Genomic DNA, 18,086 nt, shown 5'->3' on the forward strand with positions numbered 1-18,086 from the left:
TGCCGCGCTTAGAGGCCGGATAGCAGCGAGCGAAGAAGCGTGTGTTGCGAAGGCGAAGTTCATGGAGGCCAACGTTTGTGCGACATGCGCTTTGGTGCCGAGAAAAAGGAGCACAACTTTTGTGTGTGGGTGTGTGTGCTGTAAACGCTGCATGATGGTTAGACTGGTGCGATGCACAACCTTTCTTTTTTTTTCTCGTGCAGAGCTTTTATCGTAGCCAAACAACCGCAAGTCAGGCACTTCGGCGCTTCGTTTCTCCGTTGATTTCGCATACGCGTGTGACTTCGTCTCACGCATCTCTATTTGTATTGTTCGTGTCTGTTTTTGTTTTGTTTTTAATTTGAATTTCCATGGTATCTGTGCCAGTGCCTAAAATTGAAGGGAAATAAAAAAATGAAAACCAGCAGCAGTTGTTTGTGGCCCTTATTTTTCTTGTTAAGCAATATATAACGCAAGAATGCACACACAATAATAATACATCACAGCAGCAACTGAAGTCACCCCCGGTAAGGTGAACAACCGTTCCTGTGGTTTGCCTTACCACCTTGCGCAGGTGCAGTAAACTCCGCGTGCTTCACTCTTGAGTGCTGAAAGTACCGGTTTTCTTTTCTTTTTTTCTCCGCAGCAGGAGTGTGTGGATCCAGCGAGAGGTGGAGCGACAAGCGAATCTCTTCACAGCACGGCTTTGCGTGGGTGGGTTCCCTTCCGTGTTGCCGGCGTAAAGCGTGCCGAATGAGAGAGGGCGGCTCAAATGAGTTGGTGCAGGTGAAGGTGTGAGATGCGCGCCCATCCAATAATAATAATATTAATAGTATTTGCTCCAGAGCTCTTTATTATTATTATTATTGCGTTTATGCCGTGGTGTCTGTTACTTGATAGGCTACGCTCTCTACAGAAGACTAGAGAACTAAAGCTCTGTTTTTTCCCCCCTTTTCTCTTTTTTCGTCGAGCTCTCTCCTTGATCGATTCGCTCGATCACCAAAGCCATTCGTTGCGAGTACTCCTCATCATAAGCAATCCCAAGGTTTTTTTTCCCACTCTGTTGTTTGACGCAGAATCATGCCCGCAGTCGCCGCCGCCACCGTGAACGCGGAGCTGGCGCTGAAGGACATCATCAAGGCGACCATCTCCAAGGCCTTCCCGCAGGTGCCGCTGCCGGAGCCACTCATCACTCTCGGTAAGGTGAGCGAGTTTCAGTGCAACAATGCCATGGGCCTGGCCAAGGCGCTGTCCCAGCAGAAGCCACCCGTTAAGATGAGCCCGCAGATGGTTGGCGAGGAGCTCAAGAAGCACCTGCAAGACAGCGACATCATCGACGTGTTCGAGCCCACCTCGAAGGGTTTCATTAACGTGAGCATCCGCAAGGAGTGGATCGCCAAGACTGTCAACGCGGTGCTCACGAACGGCATCTGCCCGCCCGTTGTGGAGCGGCAAAAGGTGATGGTGGACTTCTCCTCACCGAACATCGCGAAGGAGATGCACGTCGGCCACCTCCGCTCCACCATCATCGGCGAGTCGATTTGCCGTTTGCTGGAGTTTTGCCAGCACGACGTCGCCCGCATCAATCACGTCGGCGACTGGGGCACGGCCTTCGGCATGCTCATTCTGTACATCAAGCGCAACTACCCCGACTACACGACAAACCCGCCGGACATTTCCGACCTCACCGGTTTCTACCGCGCCGCGAAGCAGTGCTTCGACGAGGATCAGGAGTTCAAGGAGCAGGCCCGACTCGAGGTGGTGAAGCTGCAGGCGCTCGAGGAGGACTCGATCCGCACGTGGAAGTTCATCTGCGACGTCTCGCGCAAGGAGTTCAACGAGATCTACGACCGTCTCGGCGTCACGATCGAGGAGCGCGGCGAGAGCTTCTACAACCCGCTCATCCCGAAGGTGCTGGCCCTGCTGGAGACAGCGGGGCAGATCGAGGAGAGCGACGGCGCCAAGTTGATCATCAGCAAGGAGGAGCGCAAGATAGACAGCCTGGACGCGCGCGACATGACGAAGCTGGCGAGCCAGCACCTGGCGCTGACGACGCGCGAAGGCCCGTCCTTCCACCCGAACCTCATCGCGGCCATGAAGAAGGCCGGCATCCTGACCGGGGAGGCGGGGGCGGAGGTGGTGGTGCTGTCCAAAAAGGAGACGAAACCGTGGAATAAGTTTGACATTCGCGTGGACCTTGACAAGCTCATGGCGCAGCTTGCCCCTCTCTACAAGAAGCAGGTGGACCCCCTCTTCCTCGAGGTGTTCCAGAACGCCGGCATTGTGAAGGGCGACAGCATCCTCGTGCCGCGCTTCACGTTCCCGCTGATGGTGGTGAAGAGCGACGGCGGCTACACCTACGACACGACCGATGTGACGGCCACCTACCACCGCTTTGTCCTCTCCGCCATGAACCGCGTGATTTACTGCACGGACGTTGGCCAGTACGAGCACTTCCGCATGTGCCTGCAGACCGCGAAGGACATGGGCTGGATGGAGCACGCCACGTGGGACCATGCCGGCTTCGGTCTTGTAACAGGCGCGGACGGCAAGAAGATTAAAACCCGCTCGGGCGAGACGGCGAAGCTGAAGGACCTGATGGACGAGGCGGTAGAGCGCTCACTGACCATCCTGAAGGAGCGCGAGGCCGGCGACCGCAACCAGGGCCACACAGAAGAGGAGATGACGAACCTGTCGAACGTCATTGGCATTGGCGCCATCAAGTACTTCGATCTCAAGCAAACCCGCACCGGCGACTACGCCTTCAACTACGACAAGATGCTCGACATGTCCGGCAACACCGCCGTCTTCCTGCTCTACCAGTACGCCCGCATGTGCTCCATTAAGCGCAAGGCCGGCGTGTCGGACGCGGACCTGCTGCAGGTGAAGGAGATCTCGCTCGACACCCCACAGGAGAAGAGCCTGGCCTTGTGCGCGCTGCGCTTCCAGTCGGTGGTCCTCAAGACCGCCGAGGACCTCTTCCCGCACCACCTGGCCGACTTCGCCTACGAACTCATGTCTTGCTTCTCCGACTTCTTCCAGAACTGCCGCGTCATCGACGATCCGTTGCAGAACAGTCGCCTGTGCCTCGTGGAGCTGACCCGGATTACCCTCCAGAAGACGCTCGAAATCCTCAACATTGAGACCGCCGAGCGCATCTAACGACAACGCAGCTGGAGGAAGAAAAAAAAATGTGTGTTTGTTTGGTTGTAGACTGTTTGCGGTCAAACGCACTTTTTGTAGCTGTTTCGCGCAGTTCTAGCAGAAGCCTTTTTTGTGCTCCTCACGCCGTGCTGTCGGGGCGGAGAAAGGAAAGCCGTAACATCGTCCATCTTTATCTGTGCGTTTTCTTTTGTTGATGCTTCCTCAGAGGTGGAGACGCCGTTTTTCGCTGATTACTCCTTGTCACCACCTGGGTGATAAGCAGTATTGGCGCGGAGGAGAGTGCCCTAACCCTCTTTACTAAGCTCCAAGAGCACTAACTAACTGTCCAGTACGTACTACAATAAGCATCGAGGTATTTTTATGGTGCATCTTTAAACATATCGGGTTTTCTTGTTTTTTTTTTTGCGACAGCCGAAGGATGAGCGAAGCGCAGTTGGAGACTGCGAGTTTCACCGTTCAATCGAACTCCCCCTCCCCTCAGCGGCGGTGGATCCAAAAGGAAGAGGCACGGTACACATCAACGTCTTTTCCTGCTCCAATGTGTAATGTCAACTGGTCAGCTGATTTTGTCCTGTAAAAAAAAAAGAGGTTTTATAGCTGCGCCGATTGTTGATGCGTGAAAAGGCGGCACATTTACCGTTGGGGCATTCACGTTCCTGACCGCTATCAAAACTGTTTTCTTCCTCTCTCTTCCTTCCTCGTGCTTTTATCCACACTGAAGCGAAGAACCCTTCTCGTCTCTTTTTTTTTCTTTGCGACAGCTTTGCTTCGGTTTCTCTCCGCCGTCTCATTTTTTTTTTTCTTCTCTGTACACAATGCAGACGTGGTACCGCCCGCACCCCTATGGCATCTACCCGCGCGGGAATGCCGTGAAGCGCAGCGACATCTTCGACCGTCTGGGCACGCTGTCGATGTTTACCACCGCCACCTCTGAAGACGATCGCGAGGACACGGAGCAGCCTTACCTGGAGCTCGTCCAGTACCTGTTGAGCTTTCTGGAGGTGCCGGACCTGTGCCGGCTGTCGCGCAGCTGCACGGGCTGGTACGTGCTGGTGCACTGCACGGATGCCTTCAAGACGGCCTACACCATCTTGTCGCCGAGCTACATGCGTTTCCGCGGTAGCTGGAAAGAGACGGCGGTGCGCGGCTACGTGGCCCAACGTGGGTGCCAGTCAAAGAGTGTGAAGGCACTGCAGGGCAGCAACGGCAGCACGCCCTCTTCCTCTCCGCCCCCCAAGAAGCCAAAAGGGGAGATTAAAAGCACTAATGCGCAGGCGGCCATGTCAAGCAAGGCAGCGGCGGAGCTGAGGTTCGAGCACAGGCCTGTCTGTGTGCAGCGCCGCTTCTTTTGCGATCAGCTCTTCCAAGCGTGGATGTGCACCATCCTGCCCCCCTATTACCATCTCCACCCCGTCGCAGGAGCGGCGCTGTCGGCGGCCGGCGGTGACCGCGACTGTGCGGGACAGGCAAAGAGTCGGAAGACAAAGCGAGACGCTGCCTTCCCCGCCAGCAACGATGGCTCAACTTCGCCGGGCCACAGTCCGCAGTACACGTCCGACTTCCTCCCTGTGGAGCGCTGCAGCCGCCTCTCCGTGAAGGAGTTCAACGATCGCTTTGAGCTGCCGAACATCCCGGTCGTCATCACCGACGTGGCGACGGAGTGGCCCTTATTTAAAATCCTTAACGGCCGCTTCACTAACTTGTCGGACAAGAAGAGGGAACTCGTGCGAGCCGGGTGCCCGCTGACGGCGCCGCTGCGCTGCGAGTACACGAACATGGACCTCGAGGACTACGTCCACTACGCCACAGAACAGAACGACGAGCGGCCCATCTACATGTTTGACGCGGAGTTCGGGAACGTGCTCGACGTGGAGAAGCTCTACACCGTGCCGGAGTACTTTGCGCGCGACGACTTCTTCTCCACCATGGGCGCGCGCCGTCCAAAGCATCGCTGGATCATCGCCGGGCCCCACCGCGGCGGGAGCAGCTTCCATGTTGACCCCAACTACACAAACGCATGGAATGCGAATATGACCGGCCGCAAGCGCTGGCTGCTGTTTCCACCGGGTGCGAACCCGCCGGGCTGTGTGCCGAGCACAGACATGGCGGAGGTAGCGACACCCGTCTCGCTGACGGAGTGGCTCCTGAACAACTACGACGCGAGTCTGCAGACGTTGCGACACTGCGGCTACGAGTGCATCTGCGAGCCTGGCGACATCATGTTCGTGCCGTGCGGGTGGTGGCACTCCGTCATTAACCTCGAGGACTCCGTGGCGATAACGCAGAACTACGTGTCGCGCAGCAACCTGCCGAAGGTGGTGAAGTTTTTGCGTGCCATGAAAGGCTCCATCAGCGGCATTGACGAGGACGCGGATACTGCTACCGCCGAGTCTACCGCAGCACGGCAGTGTGGATTTGCGAAGGAGTTCGAGACGGCGATGCGGAAGGCGCACCCGACGCTGATGAACGAGGTGGAGCAGCAGCTGGAGAGAGAGCATCAGGAGCGGGAGAAGCGCCGACTGGGTCACCTGACACTGCTGGACCCGTCATCGGAGGGCTTCACCTTCGACTTCTAGCGGGGTTGCGCCATTCCTCTGTTGGAGGCTGAAACGCAATGGAAAAGAAAAGTGTCTCCCTCGTTGCGTCTCTGCCGCCTCGAGTCGCGAGAGATGAGAGACGCAGAGCACTCCAGTTGAGGAGCGTCGTGCAACCATGCGTCGGCTACGTGAGCACAAACCAACATCAAAATAATAATAAACAATAAGTTACTAACAGCGGGAAAACAGCCTTTTTTTAAATTTTCTCTTTCGTACGTTCCACCGCGAAACCGTAGCGTTCCAGCCTATGAAGGTCATTCGCTGCCGATGACAACTAAGTAATTAAGCTAAAGGCGTTCGTGCGCCTATTTGTATCTGCTCACTTACGCCGATCTTGGCCGTTGTTCGTGTGTGTGTATCTGTGTGCGACATCACACACGCAGATACATACAAATAAAGACTTCGCCGGTGCATTCTGCGAATAGGTCTATTTGCAAACGTAAACGATTTAGAGGAATTGGAATGCATACGGCCTTTTCTTTTCGCATCGCTTTAAGCAGGAATGCGGCGGACAACGAGATCGCTCGACGGTTGTAACACGGCAATGCCAAATGCTATCGAGGACTTTATTGTCCGCCTTGGCAATAAGTAAAAGAGGACCTATTAGCAGCACAACTCTCCTTTTCCGTATCTCCGCTTCTGTCTATCCACCGCGTGCATCAAGCGCCACACACACACACACACAAGGAAGCCCTCAACGTCTCGCGTTGCGTCTTCGTTCGTACGTACTGAAACTCCTCTGTTTCTTGCCACATTGTGCTGACAGTGACAGCTGTCGCCTGCAAGTGCGAGAAGGAGAAAGCAGACGAGAAAGAAAAGGAAACGTTTGACTGGACTCTACTATTTATCATCACATTTATTCAAAGCGCCTTTCATGGTACCAACGGTTTGTTGGAGAAGAACAAAAATCTCACCATCAGGTCTGTAAGGCAAGCAGAGATCTGCTGTTGCGTCCAAATTAGCTGAGCGCACATCATCATCTTCATCAAAATAAGGTAAAGTATACTTAGGCACACGCAAATAAAATGGGCTTCTTGACGAACTGGTACGAGCGCTTGGCGGAGACGAAGCAGCTGGAGTTGCTGATGAGGATGGGCATGTATGATGAGCGAGTCTACGAGGTCGTGGAGCGCCACCGCCTCGCCCCCGACATTATCCAGACGCTGCCGACTCCGCTCACGGCACACTTCCTGGCGCGTGGCATGTGCTACGACGCCATCAATGAAGAAGTAATTCGCAACTTTGTGCGCATCTGCATGATGCTGTCTCGCTACAACAGCGTGGAGGAGGCCTCGACCCTGGCGGAGCTCATCGGCAACTGCGGGCTGCCGGAGCAGTACCGAATGCAGATGTTCAACTTTAGCGAGACGTACCGCCACATGATCTTATCGCAGTCGTACTTCCCGCAGCGTGCCGTCCTTCGACTGCTGGCGTACATCTTCTGCGATGACTTCCTCTCGGACGCCGTGGCGCAGCTGCAATACAAGTCCGATATTTTGAACCACGTCAACAAGGTGTACGTCACCACCCCTGACTTCGTGTCGTGGCGCTTCTCGGTGCGATGCATGGCGCTCGCCGGTGGCTTCAACGAGGACCGATCAGACGTCGAGTACACGGAGCTGCTCACGCGTGCGGTGTCGCAGATGGCGCCGGAGTTCCTCAGCTACTTCGTCGTCGCGTTCTTCTACGCGCGGTTCCGCTTTTACCCCCAGCGTGTCCGCGGCATCACCCCCCGCTGGCTCGCCCGGCAGCGGGCCTGCTTCTCCGCCCTCTACTGCGCCCTGCTTGGGGTCTTCTGCAACTCGATCTTAGAGTACCGTGTACACGAGCACCGGGTGCTCTACGAGCTGCGCAAGAGTCAGGAGCTGCGCCGCCGCCGCGGAGCCGCCCGTCGCGGGGTGGCGTACGACGCGAATCACTACTTTGACGACCTATCCGGCGTAACGCGGCGCGTGCACATGATGCAGGCGACGACGTACACCGTGACGGGCCTCGGGCTCGCCGTCTCGATGCTGCCGCTCACCTCGGTGAGGTTCCCCAAATTCATGGGCGACGTCGCGTGGCGACACCCGTTTGTGCCGCGTCTCTTTCCCTCGCTGGTCGGCCTGCACGCCGCCTCGCGCTGCCTCGTTCCGTTTGTCGTGGCTCCTTTTACTGCGGTGAGTCTGGCGAAGTACGGCAACTGGGGCACCACCTTGTATGACCGCTACGTGGAGTGGCGCATGCGTGTGTGGCACCGCAAGGTCGACGTGGCCTTTGACACCACCACGGAGGTGAGCGACGTGGACATCACGGGAGCTGATAAATTCAAGAAGAGCGAACTCTGAAGAGAGCAGAGGGTATGGGGTGGAAAGAAAGAAAAGAAATACGCTGAAGGGTTGCAGTGCGAAGGTCGCCGTGACAGAGACAGAGAGCAACGGAGTAGCAAGGATACGGCGAGTGTGCGCGTTGCCGCGTGCTCCGTGCACCGTCGCTATGTCATGCCTCCCAATCGAGGTGGCTCCCTTTTTTTTTAATGCCGGTGTCAGCGCTTGGAGGAGCGATCGTCGCGATGCGTCGCGGACGGCGTTTTCGTTGATCGCTTTTCTGGTGCTGGTGTTGTCGCACCTCCGTTGTAGGTTGCTGCGTGTTCTTTTGATCAGGAGCACTTGGAGGCATTTTTGCGCGGGTTCGCCTCCTCTTTTCACACAAACACGCACAGACACTCACCGACCGACTGACAATCAAAGATCGTAGCGACTGGCTACCGGTCTTCATCACAGTAGCACTCAAAAGAAGAGTTTATTGTGCGATCAAGGGCGAGAGAGTAAGATGGCTAAAAACTTCAGAAGACTCGTTGAGGGAAGTAAAACGCTCATCGTTCAAGTTCGTAGAAGATGTTTTTTTTTCTAATCAAGGAAGCAGCATTTCTCCGTTGTACATACTGTGTGGCTCCTTTGTTTTCCTCTGCACTTCCCTTTCCACATCTCTCCCTTCTGGCTACTTCCTCCTCCCCCACCCCCGGCTTCCTTCCTTAACTTCTCCACACTCCACGGTTTCTCGAAGAGAGCTAGTTGCATAGCACCTTTAGCTACGCTTTTTCAAGTACGTTTACCCATCCGCCCAATTCATCCTTTCCTGTTGTTTCATTTTTTACCTTTCCTCGTTTTCTTTTCCCGGCGTGTTTTTTGTTTAAACACCCCCGCCTTCCTTCTCTCCCTCTTCTTCTCTCTCGCTCGAAAGCTCGTATCAACGGTGAACTAGCATAGCTGTGCTTGAAAGCTGAACCGGGTATCATAATAAGCGTCGTAATAGGAGGATTCCTTTTCTCTTCCCCTTTCTTCTTTCTTCTGTGGGGCGGACTCCCGCTTCACTGCTTCATTGAGCTTCTCTGCCTTTGTTCTTGTTGTTTATGGATTCACGCTAGCTCTTCGGGAGTGTGTGTTACATAGGGATATATATGCATATATATTTGAGGTTCTCATCTCCTTTCTTCTTCTTTTCATCACCAGCATATTATTGGCAATTTATATAATAGTATAGTACTCCAGCTTCGCGGAAATCCGATAATGTTCTCAGAGACGTACTTTAGCGTCCGCGTAAAGGGATGTGCGGGGGCTGCGTACGAGATCCACGAGTCGCGCAGCTGTGTAATGGACCTCACGAGTGTTCTTCTCGAGGCCCAAGACAACGTTCGCCAGATCCACACGCTCAACCACGTTCTCGGCATTCACTCCGCCGTGCCCAAGCCGCCTGCTGGGCCGGCACCTGCCTCGCCTCGCCCTTCGATCCCAACTGGTGATACAAAGAAAGGCAACGACGCCGACAGCAACAAGAACGCTGACAACATGAATGAATCCCGGGTGCCTGATATGTATAGAATGGACACCATCGTGCACAGTTTGTCTCGCCCGGACGTTGAGGCCGACTTCGCGACTGCCCCGATCAATCTAAGCGCCACGGCCAGCAGCCGGACCTTCACATCAGTGTCCTCGATGCAGCGACTGGCGCACGCGGTGCGGGACGACCTTCCCATGGACGTTGTGGCCACCAACGCGCTGGACTTCGTGGCGGCGTGGCGGAAGGAGGATGGGAGGTGCACCGCGCAGGATGACCTTTTCCACGAGTGCATCTCCTCTCGCCTCACCATCGAGGCCACCGAGGAGGAGTGTCGCCGGCGGCTGCGGCATCTCCTCTTCAACGTGGCGGAGCAGCTGGACCGCTTTGCCGTCCTCGGCGAGTACGACAAGTTTGTCGTGTTTTGCATGGAAAACGAACCCGTCTGGCGGCAGGCGGCGCGGCAGCTGCAAGAGGACAACACCGCCCGACTGAACACAGCGGCGAACATCTACATCCGCTTCCTCCTCGAGGACGCCGCCGTGTCGGAGAAGACGAAGATGTATCAAGAGGCAGCAGACTTTGTGGTGTCGCTCAGTTTAATGGAGCGAGAGCAGCGCGGCGTCGCGCAGACGAAGGCCGTGGCGCGACGCCGCCGACAGTCCGCCTCGCAAGTCACGACACCGACAGCGACGGTGACGAGGCGGAGAAACGGCGATGAGGCGGGTGCGTCCGCAGGGCGTGCGGGATCGCACTCGCCCAACGACCCAAAGGCCCACAAAAAGGAGGCGGGGAGCGGTGCGACCGCCGCGGAGCGGGTGAAACCGCTCTCGTCGGTGGAGGTGGACAACTACCGCGAGGGCTGGCGGGCAATACTGGGCCACCTCACCAACGGCGAGCGCGGCGGGCCGACACACCAGAATGTCACTCCACCTGCCACCGCTCTGCCCGTTGCCGCGGCGGCCCCTCTCAGCGCACGTGAGCAACAACACAAGAACAAATCTCCGATCCTGCCGGAGGTCGCATCACTCAACGGCTCCAGGAACGAGGGAAGGCAGCAACAGACAAAGTCCAAAGACTTTGTGTTCCCCTCACCGAAGGAGACGAAGGTGGAGACGAAGCGGTCGCCACCCAATGACAAAGACAAGCACAAATCGCTACCACCGGTATCACGGGATGCGCAAAAGATTCAAAAGGACGATAAAGCTGCTGTCTCCTCATCTTCACGGCCGGCACAAAAGTCGCGCGATGAGCCGCGCGGTAAACGCAACCCCTCGCCTCCTCGCGGCCCAAGTCTGCCGAGCACGCGCGGTGCCGAGGCGGCGGCACGGAAATCAGAGGCGGACGCGAAACCAAAGGAGATTCGTCCGGTCGTGGTGAACGCCACCGTGCAGAGGCACGCGGACGGCAATCGTGACCCACGCGGCGGCCCGCGTCACAGCCATCGTGAGGCCAAGGCGCGCTCTTAAAAAAGACGAACAGTGTTCTTTCGTTGTGTGTTCGTCGTGCTTCCGGAGTGCAGTCTCATCAATATCTGTTTTCGCTTTTCTGCCTCTCCACTTTTTTCTTCTTACTTCTGCACTCATATTGTTTATGTTTCCATTAACACTTTTAATATGCAGCGAACGGTTTTTTCCTTCTTCCGAATATTCAATGGGCCAAAAAGCCCGGCGTGGTTGACGGAGCACAGAACGCTGAACGTGTCAACGTCGTTCTCGCCGCCGTCGCAGCTGCCCACACAACGATGTTTATATCTCATTTGGATTTAATTTCGACGCAACGCAAAAAGCAGGCAAGCTTCTTCGCGGTTGCTTTGCTCTCTTGACACACATGCGTAAGCCGGAGAAGCTGCGATGTGAGTAGAAATGAGGCTGGTGCTCCTTTTTTTTCTGGGGATTTCAGTATACACGTTTTCCGATATTGATTTTTCGTGCCGTCTAAACTTCTTTCTTTTTCTTCCTTTGCAGCTGTGTTGGCGCTGATCTTTTACGAATCTTTTTTCTCTCTCTCTCTCAATTTCATTGACCGAGGCACGAACCTTCTTTTCATTTTTCCCCCTTCTTCTCCCTGGTCCTCGGGCGCGTGGAATTGCGGTATATTGCGTAGCATATTTGTGCTGCTCGGGAGATAAGCGTTGTGGCCATTCGCAGCGCCTCTCTCCGTCTGAGAAGGTGATCTTCGCCTTCTCTTTCTTGTGTATACGGAGGTGCGTTTCGTGGCCTCGAAGCGATCGGCGCGGCGCTCCCTTCTCTTGCGGGTTTCGTTTTGCTTCGTTCTTCTTTACGCAGTGTACCGTTGTGCTGCACGCAACACTACCCCCTTTCTTCTTCTTTCTGAGTCGCTCCTCTTCGTCCGAACTTTCAGCATTGCTGTCGGCTGCTTAGTTGTGTGGAAGGAAGCGTTCTTTTTTTTCTCCCTTGCCAGCACATCTGCTTTTCGCCATTTACTTCACCTGCGCGCGTGCAAGCCGATAGCAGCGATGGCGGTGATTGGTTGTTTCTGAGGGAGAAGTGGACACTGCAACTTTTTTTTTGTGGCTTTCTCCACCCCGTTTCCTGCTGCGTGTGCTTCATGGCGCGCCTCTTTTCTCTCCCAAGGGGGGGGGGGTTGAATTCTCTGTCGCTACTTCTTTCTCTTGCGTTTCTTTTCCTTAAAAGCTTCTTTTTCTTTTTGCGTTCTCTCTTGTTTGCGATACACAGTGCTTTGTTGACGAGTTATGTTGCATCGATGCGGGCTCAGAAAAGCTTTCGCTGCCGAGTTGCGATGGAGAGGAGTAATGGTTGGTACTCGTGTTTCACTTAACAGCGTCAAAGCTGTTTCTGCAGCACTACCACCTCATGTACATACGAGCTGCTGGTAAACGCGTGATGAATTGGCATCATCACCTCCAACGCATCGAACCGCTTGGTGACTTCTGAAAGGTAGTTTACTGTGCTTTAAAAAAAAGAAGATAATTAAATGAAGAATACATGAACACGATCGCGACTCAGACCCATACGCACATGCACATACATCTACTCGTAGCAGCGTACACAATCTATCAGAAAGCCGGCAAGCTGAATGTCCCGTTCCAAAAAAAAAGGGGTGTTATTCGCACGCAACGGGTTGCATTTCAAGGCGAAGACACAAACAAGTAAATAGAATCTGACGACACGCAATAGCATGGGTGCTAGTATGCTGGAATGTTTTGTAGACGCCACTGTGAAGACCTGTTTTTCTTTCTGCGCACCTTCGTGACTGTAAGTAAGACACGTATGCACTGTGATCTGTCTAGCGTTCTCCACCCAACGTATTTCGTTTGCAGCCACCATTCGCAGATTCTCATGCCCCCCCCCCCCCTCCCACCTTTCACCCTTCTTGACCTCATTCTTACAGTTTATAATTTTCTGTTGGATAGCCGTTTTCCTTTGCCTTGCACAGAACATCGCAATTTCAAACTTTGTTTTTCTCTCCCCCCTGCAGCTCGAATTCCTGGTGTGGAGCGCACTATGCCAATCCCCGCCGTTAAACGAGCCCCACCGCCGCCCCGGCGTGCCCCTCCCGCGGCCGCACTGGCAAACCTCACTCATGACGGCAGTGAAGGTGCCTACGCCGCCACTACCGTGCAGCTGAAAATCAGCGGCGTCGCCCTCACCTCGCAGCGGCTCATCCAGACAAAGGACTCGGTCAACGACATCAAGGTGGCGCTGGCCACTGCAGACGACACAATTCAGCGCGTCGTCACCAGTCCCGCCCTCCTCGGCGGCGGTACTACTGACAGCGCCAAAGGCGGGGTGGACATCCAATCCCTCCAGTTTGCCGCCTCCACCCGTGCGAAGCTGGCCGAGCAGGAACAGAAGCAGGATGCCCACTACGCCAACCTCTCCGAATCCGCCGTGGTGGCACAGGAGGTGCGCAAGGCCGCGCAGGACCCGTCGCTGCGACGCTGCAGTGAGGCGATGGAGTGCCAAATGGCCGCGTCCACCTTCCCCGGCGCGCGCTTTCCACGCGGGCAGGGCGCCTCTCACCCGATCCCGCCGGAGGAGGCGCAGGCGCTATTGAATCCTTTTTCCACGGCGCGACGGCAGTCGAGGAGTGGCGCGCTCACCGCGATGCTGCCCATGCCGGCTATCAGCAGCACGAACAACGGTAGCTCGATGGGGGGCGCGAGTACGTCTGCGCCGCCAGTCGCGATGGCAAATGAGCCTTACCGAGTTGTATCTGGAATGCACGACGGCGGGGCCTACCCGCCGACAGTTACACGTGCGAACATTGGAGGAGGCCGTCTGATATCTGGTAATGCGGTCTACTATGCCGAAAACCCCTATCCCCCTCGTGGCCAGCCGCAGCCTGTTTATGGACAGTACGGCCAGCGACAGCCTGTGGGGAATCAACAGAATAATGGGCGGCCCGCTTATATGGCTCTGTAGATGAAACCGTAAAGGATGTCAAGCGTGGTGTTTTGGCTCATGAGTACTTTTGTTGCATTCTTGGTTGTTTTTTTGAATGGATCGCTCTGCAATGAAATCGCTGCTCTTTCCACTCTCTCACTCTCTCTTTCGTTCTGTCGTTTACATGAAGAATCAAACCAAAAGAGGGATGGGTGCGTTGCTTCCGTGCTTTTATCCAGTTGACATGGAAACTTGTACTTGGTGGCAGGAGGCCCCACCCCCCCCCCCCCAAGTTGTATTAGCGCCTAGTTTTCTTTACTAGGTGCTAAGCGTTTTTTTCTTTTCGTTTCCCTGTGAATACAAGAGCTACTACAATGGAAAGGTTGATATGTAACCTGTCTGTTCTGTTCTTTTTGTTCGGTTGCTCTCCGTGCTGTCTTTGGTTCATCATTGGTTACTGTAGCGTGCTCTCTCTTCTCCTTTACGTGGCTCGTGCTTCAACGATGTCGCCACGTCGCAAGGCAAGTTTTTTTTTAAAGCTCAAGGCGGCGAAGGTGACCGTGCACCCTCTGTTGTGCTTCAACGCGGTGGATTGACGTTTTTTTTTTTCATCTCAAAATGCCTGACAGCCTATACGTACTGTAAATATTTTCAAAACTGCGCGATATTGAGTTCTTGCTGTTAAAAACTTGCAGGAGAATGAAGGCCGTCGATGTGAGCGAAGGTTGCTTTGGCTTAATGCTTTCGAGAGTTTCTTTTCATATATAGTGTATTGCTCTTTCGCGGTTTCCTTGGTCGCAAAGCTGTTTGGTTGACAACTTAACGAACACTGGAAAGTCTCTTCTCTTTTTCTTATTGCTTCACGCACCTCACCCCCGTGATTTGCGTTTGCCATTTTCCGTTGCTGCATGTTCTTTTCTTTCAGAGCTGAAGGAACAGAACAAAGAACATTGGCGAGGAAGCGAAAAGATCGCTGTGCCTCCTCCGCTTTTTGGGGATGATGATGTGTGCGTGGCAGCGCACAGACCAGAGCTCCTTTGATGGCTTTGCCTGCCGCTGAGCACGCCCGCACCTCATCGTCCATTGTTGTTTAGAAAACAAAAGGAGTTTTGTGACCTGAAACGCGGTGCAGCCGAGGAGTTGCACAAGGCGCAAGGTAACTGATCGCGTTGATTGCTCTGCGGCATCGCTCCTTTCCAAACCTTTTTTTCGCTTCATCTTATTTGATTGTCTCAATGGCAGACATGAACGCGCCCATATGCTCTCACCTTGTTTCTCCCTTTGTTTTCCTCGTGTTCCGAGTTTTAATCCGTGTGTGCACAACTTCGTCTCCACATCTGCAAACAGCATCAAAAACTGCCTTGAAGCATTGCGCTGGGTGCGCTTCTTTTTGTGATCCCATTACACTGGTCACGACACGTTTCGAGCACCCTTCATCGCAGTTCGCCTGTTGCTCGGCAGTGTTGTCCAAGAGCTTTACCTTTGTTTCTCCCTCTTTCTCGCTTGTTATTAAAAGACCTATCCTCTACCACTTCTTACTATTCCACAAACAACAGCAAAAAAAGAAAAGGAAACCGTTATGGAGCAACCACCAGGATTCTCGCTGCCGTCCACCACGTTACTTGTGGAGGTGGACGTAGCGCCTGAATTGGCCGACATTCACAACGACTTCGCACCCCTACTGCGCCTCTCCGGCATTTGCGCGGTGCCCAGCGCGACGTCGGTCGCCGTCAGCAGCGGCGTCAGCGCCGGCAACCTGTCCGGCAGCGATGAGGAGGAGCAGCGTGGCCGGCGCAGTCCCGCGATGTCACCAGTGCGCGCGGCGGAGAACAAGCTCGCTGAGCTTACCGCACCGGTAACGGTGACGCTGCCGCCGCCCATGTCCAACGAGGACGCCGCGTTCCTTGCCCACTACGTCCAGAGTTTCCGTGCCAGGGAGGAGGCAGAAAGGGCGTATATTGCGTTCATCTTTCAGGAGTACAAGAAGCGGAAGAGCGTTGAGCAGAAGTGGTCGAGTGAGATGGAGGCGATGCGGCAGGAGCTCGAGGTGCTGCGTCAGCGTGAACTCCCACCGGAGGTTCGTGAGGCGGTGGAGGAGCTGGTCAAACGTGAAGGCGGCGCACGCGAAGTCGTCGTGGCGGCCTACCACAATTTTTTGGAGTGGGTTGTGAACACCACTCCGCAGTGGATCGAGGCGGCGCAGCGGCAGGAACAGGCGCGGCTGGCGGATGAGAAGGCGAAGAAAGCTGCCATGGCCGCCGCACGCGAAGCTCTGGCGCGAGAGCTGGCGATGGGCAAGCAGTTAGGAGGGTCGAGCGGCGGCGGCGGCAGTGGTGGTGGTGGTGGTGCAGCCTTCGCGGCCTCCTCGCGTGACTCGCCATCTGCCATGGCAAGTGGTGGCTCTGCTGCCGCGGTGGTGAATGAGGATGGCACGCTTTCGTACGAGCCGGCGGTGTCGGTCGAGCAGCAGCTTGAGGCTTCGCAGGACCAGTCAACGAGCCTCGGCGCGAGTGAGCTGCGACGCAAAGCAATCCGCATGCTGGAGGCCGAAGAGGAGGAGATGCGGCGGCGACGTGAGGAGCAGGTCCGTCTGTTGCGGGAACAGGAGGAGCAGCTGCGAGCAGAGATCGAGTTGAAGAATCAGCACGACGCGGAGCAGGCGGCCCGCAAGGAGCGCGAGGCGGCGCAGAAGCGCGAGGACGAGCTTGCACAGCGGTACAACGCGCTGCTAGAGCAGGAGTTCACCTTGCAGAGTCGGGTCCGGCAGCGAGAGGAGGAGAAGGCGAAGAAGGAGGAGGAGCGGCGGATGCTGATGGAGCGCGTAGCCGCAGAGGAGCAGCTGCTGCGGCAGCGCATTCAGGAGAAGGAGGATCGTCGCAAAGCGTCAGAGGAGGAGGCGGCCCGCGTTGCACGAGAGAAGGAGGAGCGTCGCAAGGCGTCAGAGGAGGAGGCGGCCCGCGTTACACGTGAGACGATGATGCGCGAGATGCGCGAGCAGGAGGAGACGCTGCGTCGCCGTCTTGCCGAGCGCGAGGCCGCAGCGGAGTCAGCACGAAGGGCGGAAGCAGAAAAAGCGCGACGCGACGCCGCGGCGGCCGCCGTGTGCGCCGAACAGGAAGCGGCGCTGAGGCGGGCCAAGGAGGAACGGGAAAGAGCAGAGAAGTCACGTCAACTCGCCTACCTGCGCGATCAGGAAGCGGCGTACACGCGGCACCTGCGCGAAAAGGAGCTGGCCGAGATCGAAGCAAAACGCCGGGCGGCGGAGGCGCACTGGACACACCCGACACTGCCTTCACCGCAAACGAACAGCAGTTCCCTCTCTGTTGTCTCACCGATGCCGATGGGCTCAGTGGCGATGCCCACCCCACACGCCGCGCCGTCCACCCAGGGAAGTTACTACGCCACTCCGCAGCCGGCGGCACCGGTGGCGCCTGTCTACCCGCTCGCTGTCGCTGCTGCGGCACCTCCGCCCGTGATGCCAGGTTACGGCGGCGCCTACGCAGTACCGCCGCCACCGCCGCAGGCGTACGCCTATCCCTCTCCGTACGTGGCGTACCCCGTCATGCCGCCGCCGCCGCAACAGCCGCCGATGATGATGATGCAGGGCTATCTGCCGAATCCCAATCCCTATTACCCGCAGGTCGCGCCACCGAATATGATGGCGCCAATGCAGCCCTCTCCTTACACGCCGGCCGCCATGTACCCACGCTGAGCTGCTGAAAGTGCGAGATTGCTGCGGCTGTCAGCTCCCGTTTCTTTGTTCTCTCATCCCCAAACTCCCCGGTTGTACCAATTTGTTGTGGATGGCTGTCGGCTGTCGTTTTTGTTTTTGTCTCCACCTCTGTTCTTCTGTCACGCGTCGGTGTGACGAAGGACGTTTCTCTTTTCATTTTCATCTCTTCTGCTATCTTCCTCTGTCGGTGTGATGCGTGAGTTTCGCTGTGTTGTGTGTGCTCTCTCTTTCGGCCTTTTCCTTCTTTCGATTTTTTGTTTTATTTTTGCGTGCCTGCCATCAACTCACGACAGCGATAACGAAAAACGCACAAGTAGAGAAAGTCTGCTGACCTGAAGGCGAGCGGTGCTAATGCAGCAGCCTTCGCAGCACATGGCGACGGTCGGCGATGCTCAGCCCCGTTGTTGGATCCAGAGGACGTAGCGA

The 18,086-nt window shown here is 55.8% G+C and overlaps 6 protein-coding genes across 6 annotated transcripts; all 6 read left to right on the plus strand.

The window, feature by feature from the left end:
• Positions 1-982: 982 nt before the first annotated feature.
• On the plus strand, positions 983-3,141 carry ABB37_04355 (putative arginyl-tRNA synthetase; the record flags this gene model as incomplete). Its single annotated transcript, XM_015802005.1, has 1 exon — positions 983-3,141. Exon 1 carries the CDS (start codon positions 1,060-1,062, stop codon positions 3,139-3,141), a length of 2,082 nt encoding a protein of 693 aa, XP_015659406.1. The 5' UTR covers positions 983-1,059.
• Positions 3,142-3,863: 722 nt separating this feature from the next.
• On the plus strand, positions 3,864-5,720 carry ABB37_04356 (putative mitochondrial hypothetical protein; the record flags this gene model as incomplete). The annotated part of the gene is made up of 1 exon (XM_015802006.1): positions 3,864-5,720. Exon 1 carries the CDS (start codon positions 3,960-3,962, stop codon positions 5,718-5,720), a length of 1,761 nt encoding a protein of 586 aa, XP_015659407.1. The 5' UTR covers positions 3,864-3,959.
• Positions 5,721-6,426: 706 nt separating this feature from the next.
• Positions 6,427-8,068, plus strand: ABB37_04357 (putative mitochondrial hypothetical protein; the record flags this gene model as incomplete). The annotated part of the gene is made up of 1 exon (XM_015802007.1): positions 6,427-8,068. The coding sequence occupies exon 1, from the start codon at positions 6,767-6,769 to the stop codon at positions 8,066-8,068; it is 1,302 nt and encodes a 433-aa protein (XP_015659408.1). The 5' UTR covers positions 6,427-6,766.
• Positions 8,069-8,784: 716 nt separating this feature from the next.
• ABB37_04358 (hypothetical protein) lies at positions 8,785-11,026 on the plus strand (the record flags this gene model as incomplete). The annotated part of the gene is made up of 1 exon (XM_015802008.1): positions 8,785-11,026. The coding sequence occupies exon 1, from the start codon at positions 9,290-9,292 to the stop codon at positions 11,024-11,026; it is 1,737 nt and encodes a 578-aa protein (XP_015659409.1). The 5' UTR covers positions 8,785-9,289.
• A 1,904-nt stretch (positions 11,027-12,930) lies between these two features.
• ABB37_04359 (hypothetical protein) lies at positions 12,931-13,966 on the plus strand (the record flags this gene model as incomplete). The annotated part of the gene is made up of 1 exon (XM_015802009.1): positions 12,931-13,966. The coding sequence occupies exon 1, from the start codon at positions 13,046-13,048 to the stop codon at positions 13,964-13,966; it is 921 nt and encodes a 306-aa protein (XP_015659410.1). The 5' UTR covers positions 12,931-13,045.
• Positions 13,967-15,272: 1,306 nt separating this feature from the next.
• Positions 15,273-17,639, plus strand: ABB37_04360 (hypothetical protein; the record flags this gene model as incomplete). Its single annotated transcript, XM_015802010.1, has 1 exon — positions 15,273-17,639. The coding sequence occupies exon 1, from the start codon at positions 15,507-15,509 to the stop codon at positions 17,637-17,639; it is 2,133 nt and encodes a 710-aa protein (XP_015659411.1). The 5' UTR covers positions 15,273-15,506.
• Positions 17,640-18,086: the final 447 nt, after the last annotated feature.

The sequence above is a fragment of the Leptomonas pyrrhocoris genome (genome assembly GCF_001293395.1).
Source record: "Leptomonas pyrrhocoris isolate H10 chromosome Unknown, whole genome shotgun sequence".
Classification (NCBI taxonomy): Eukaryota; Euglenozoa; class Kinetoplastea; order Trypanosomatida; family Trypanosomatidae; genus Leptomonas; species Leptomonas pyrrhocoris.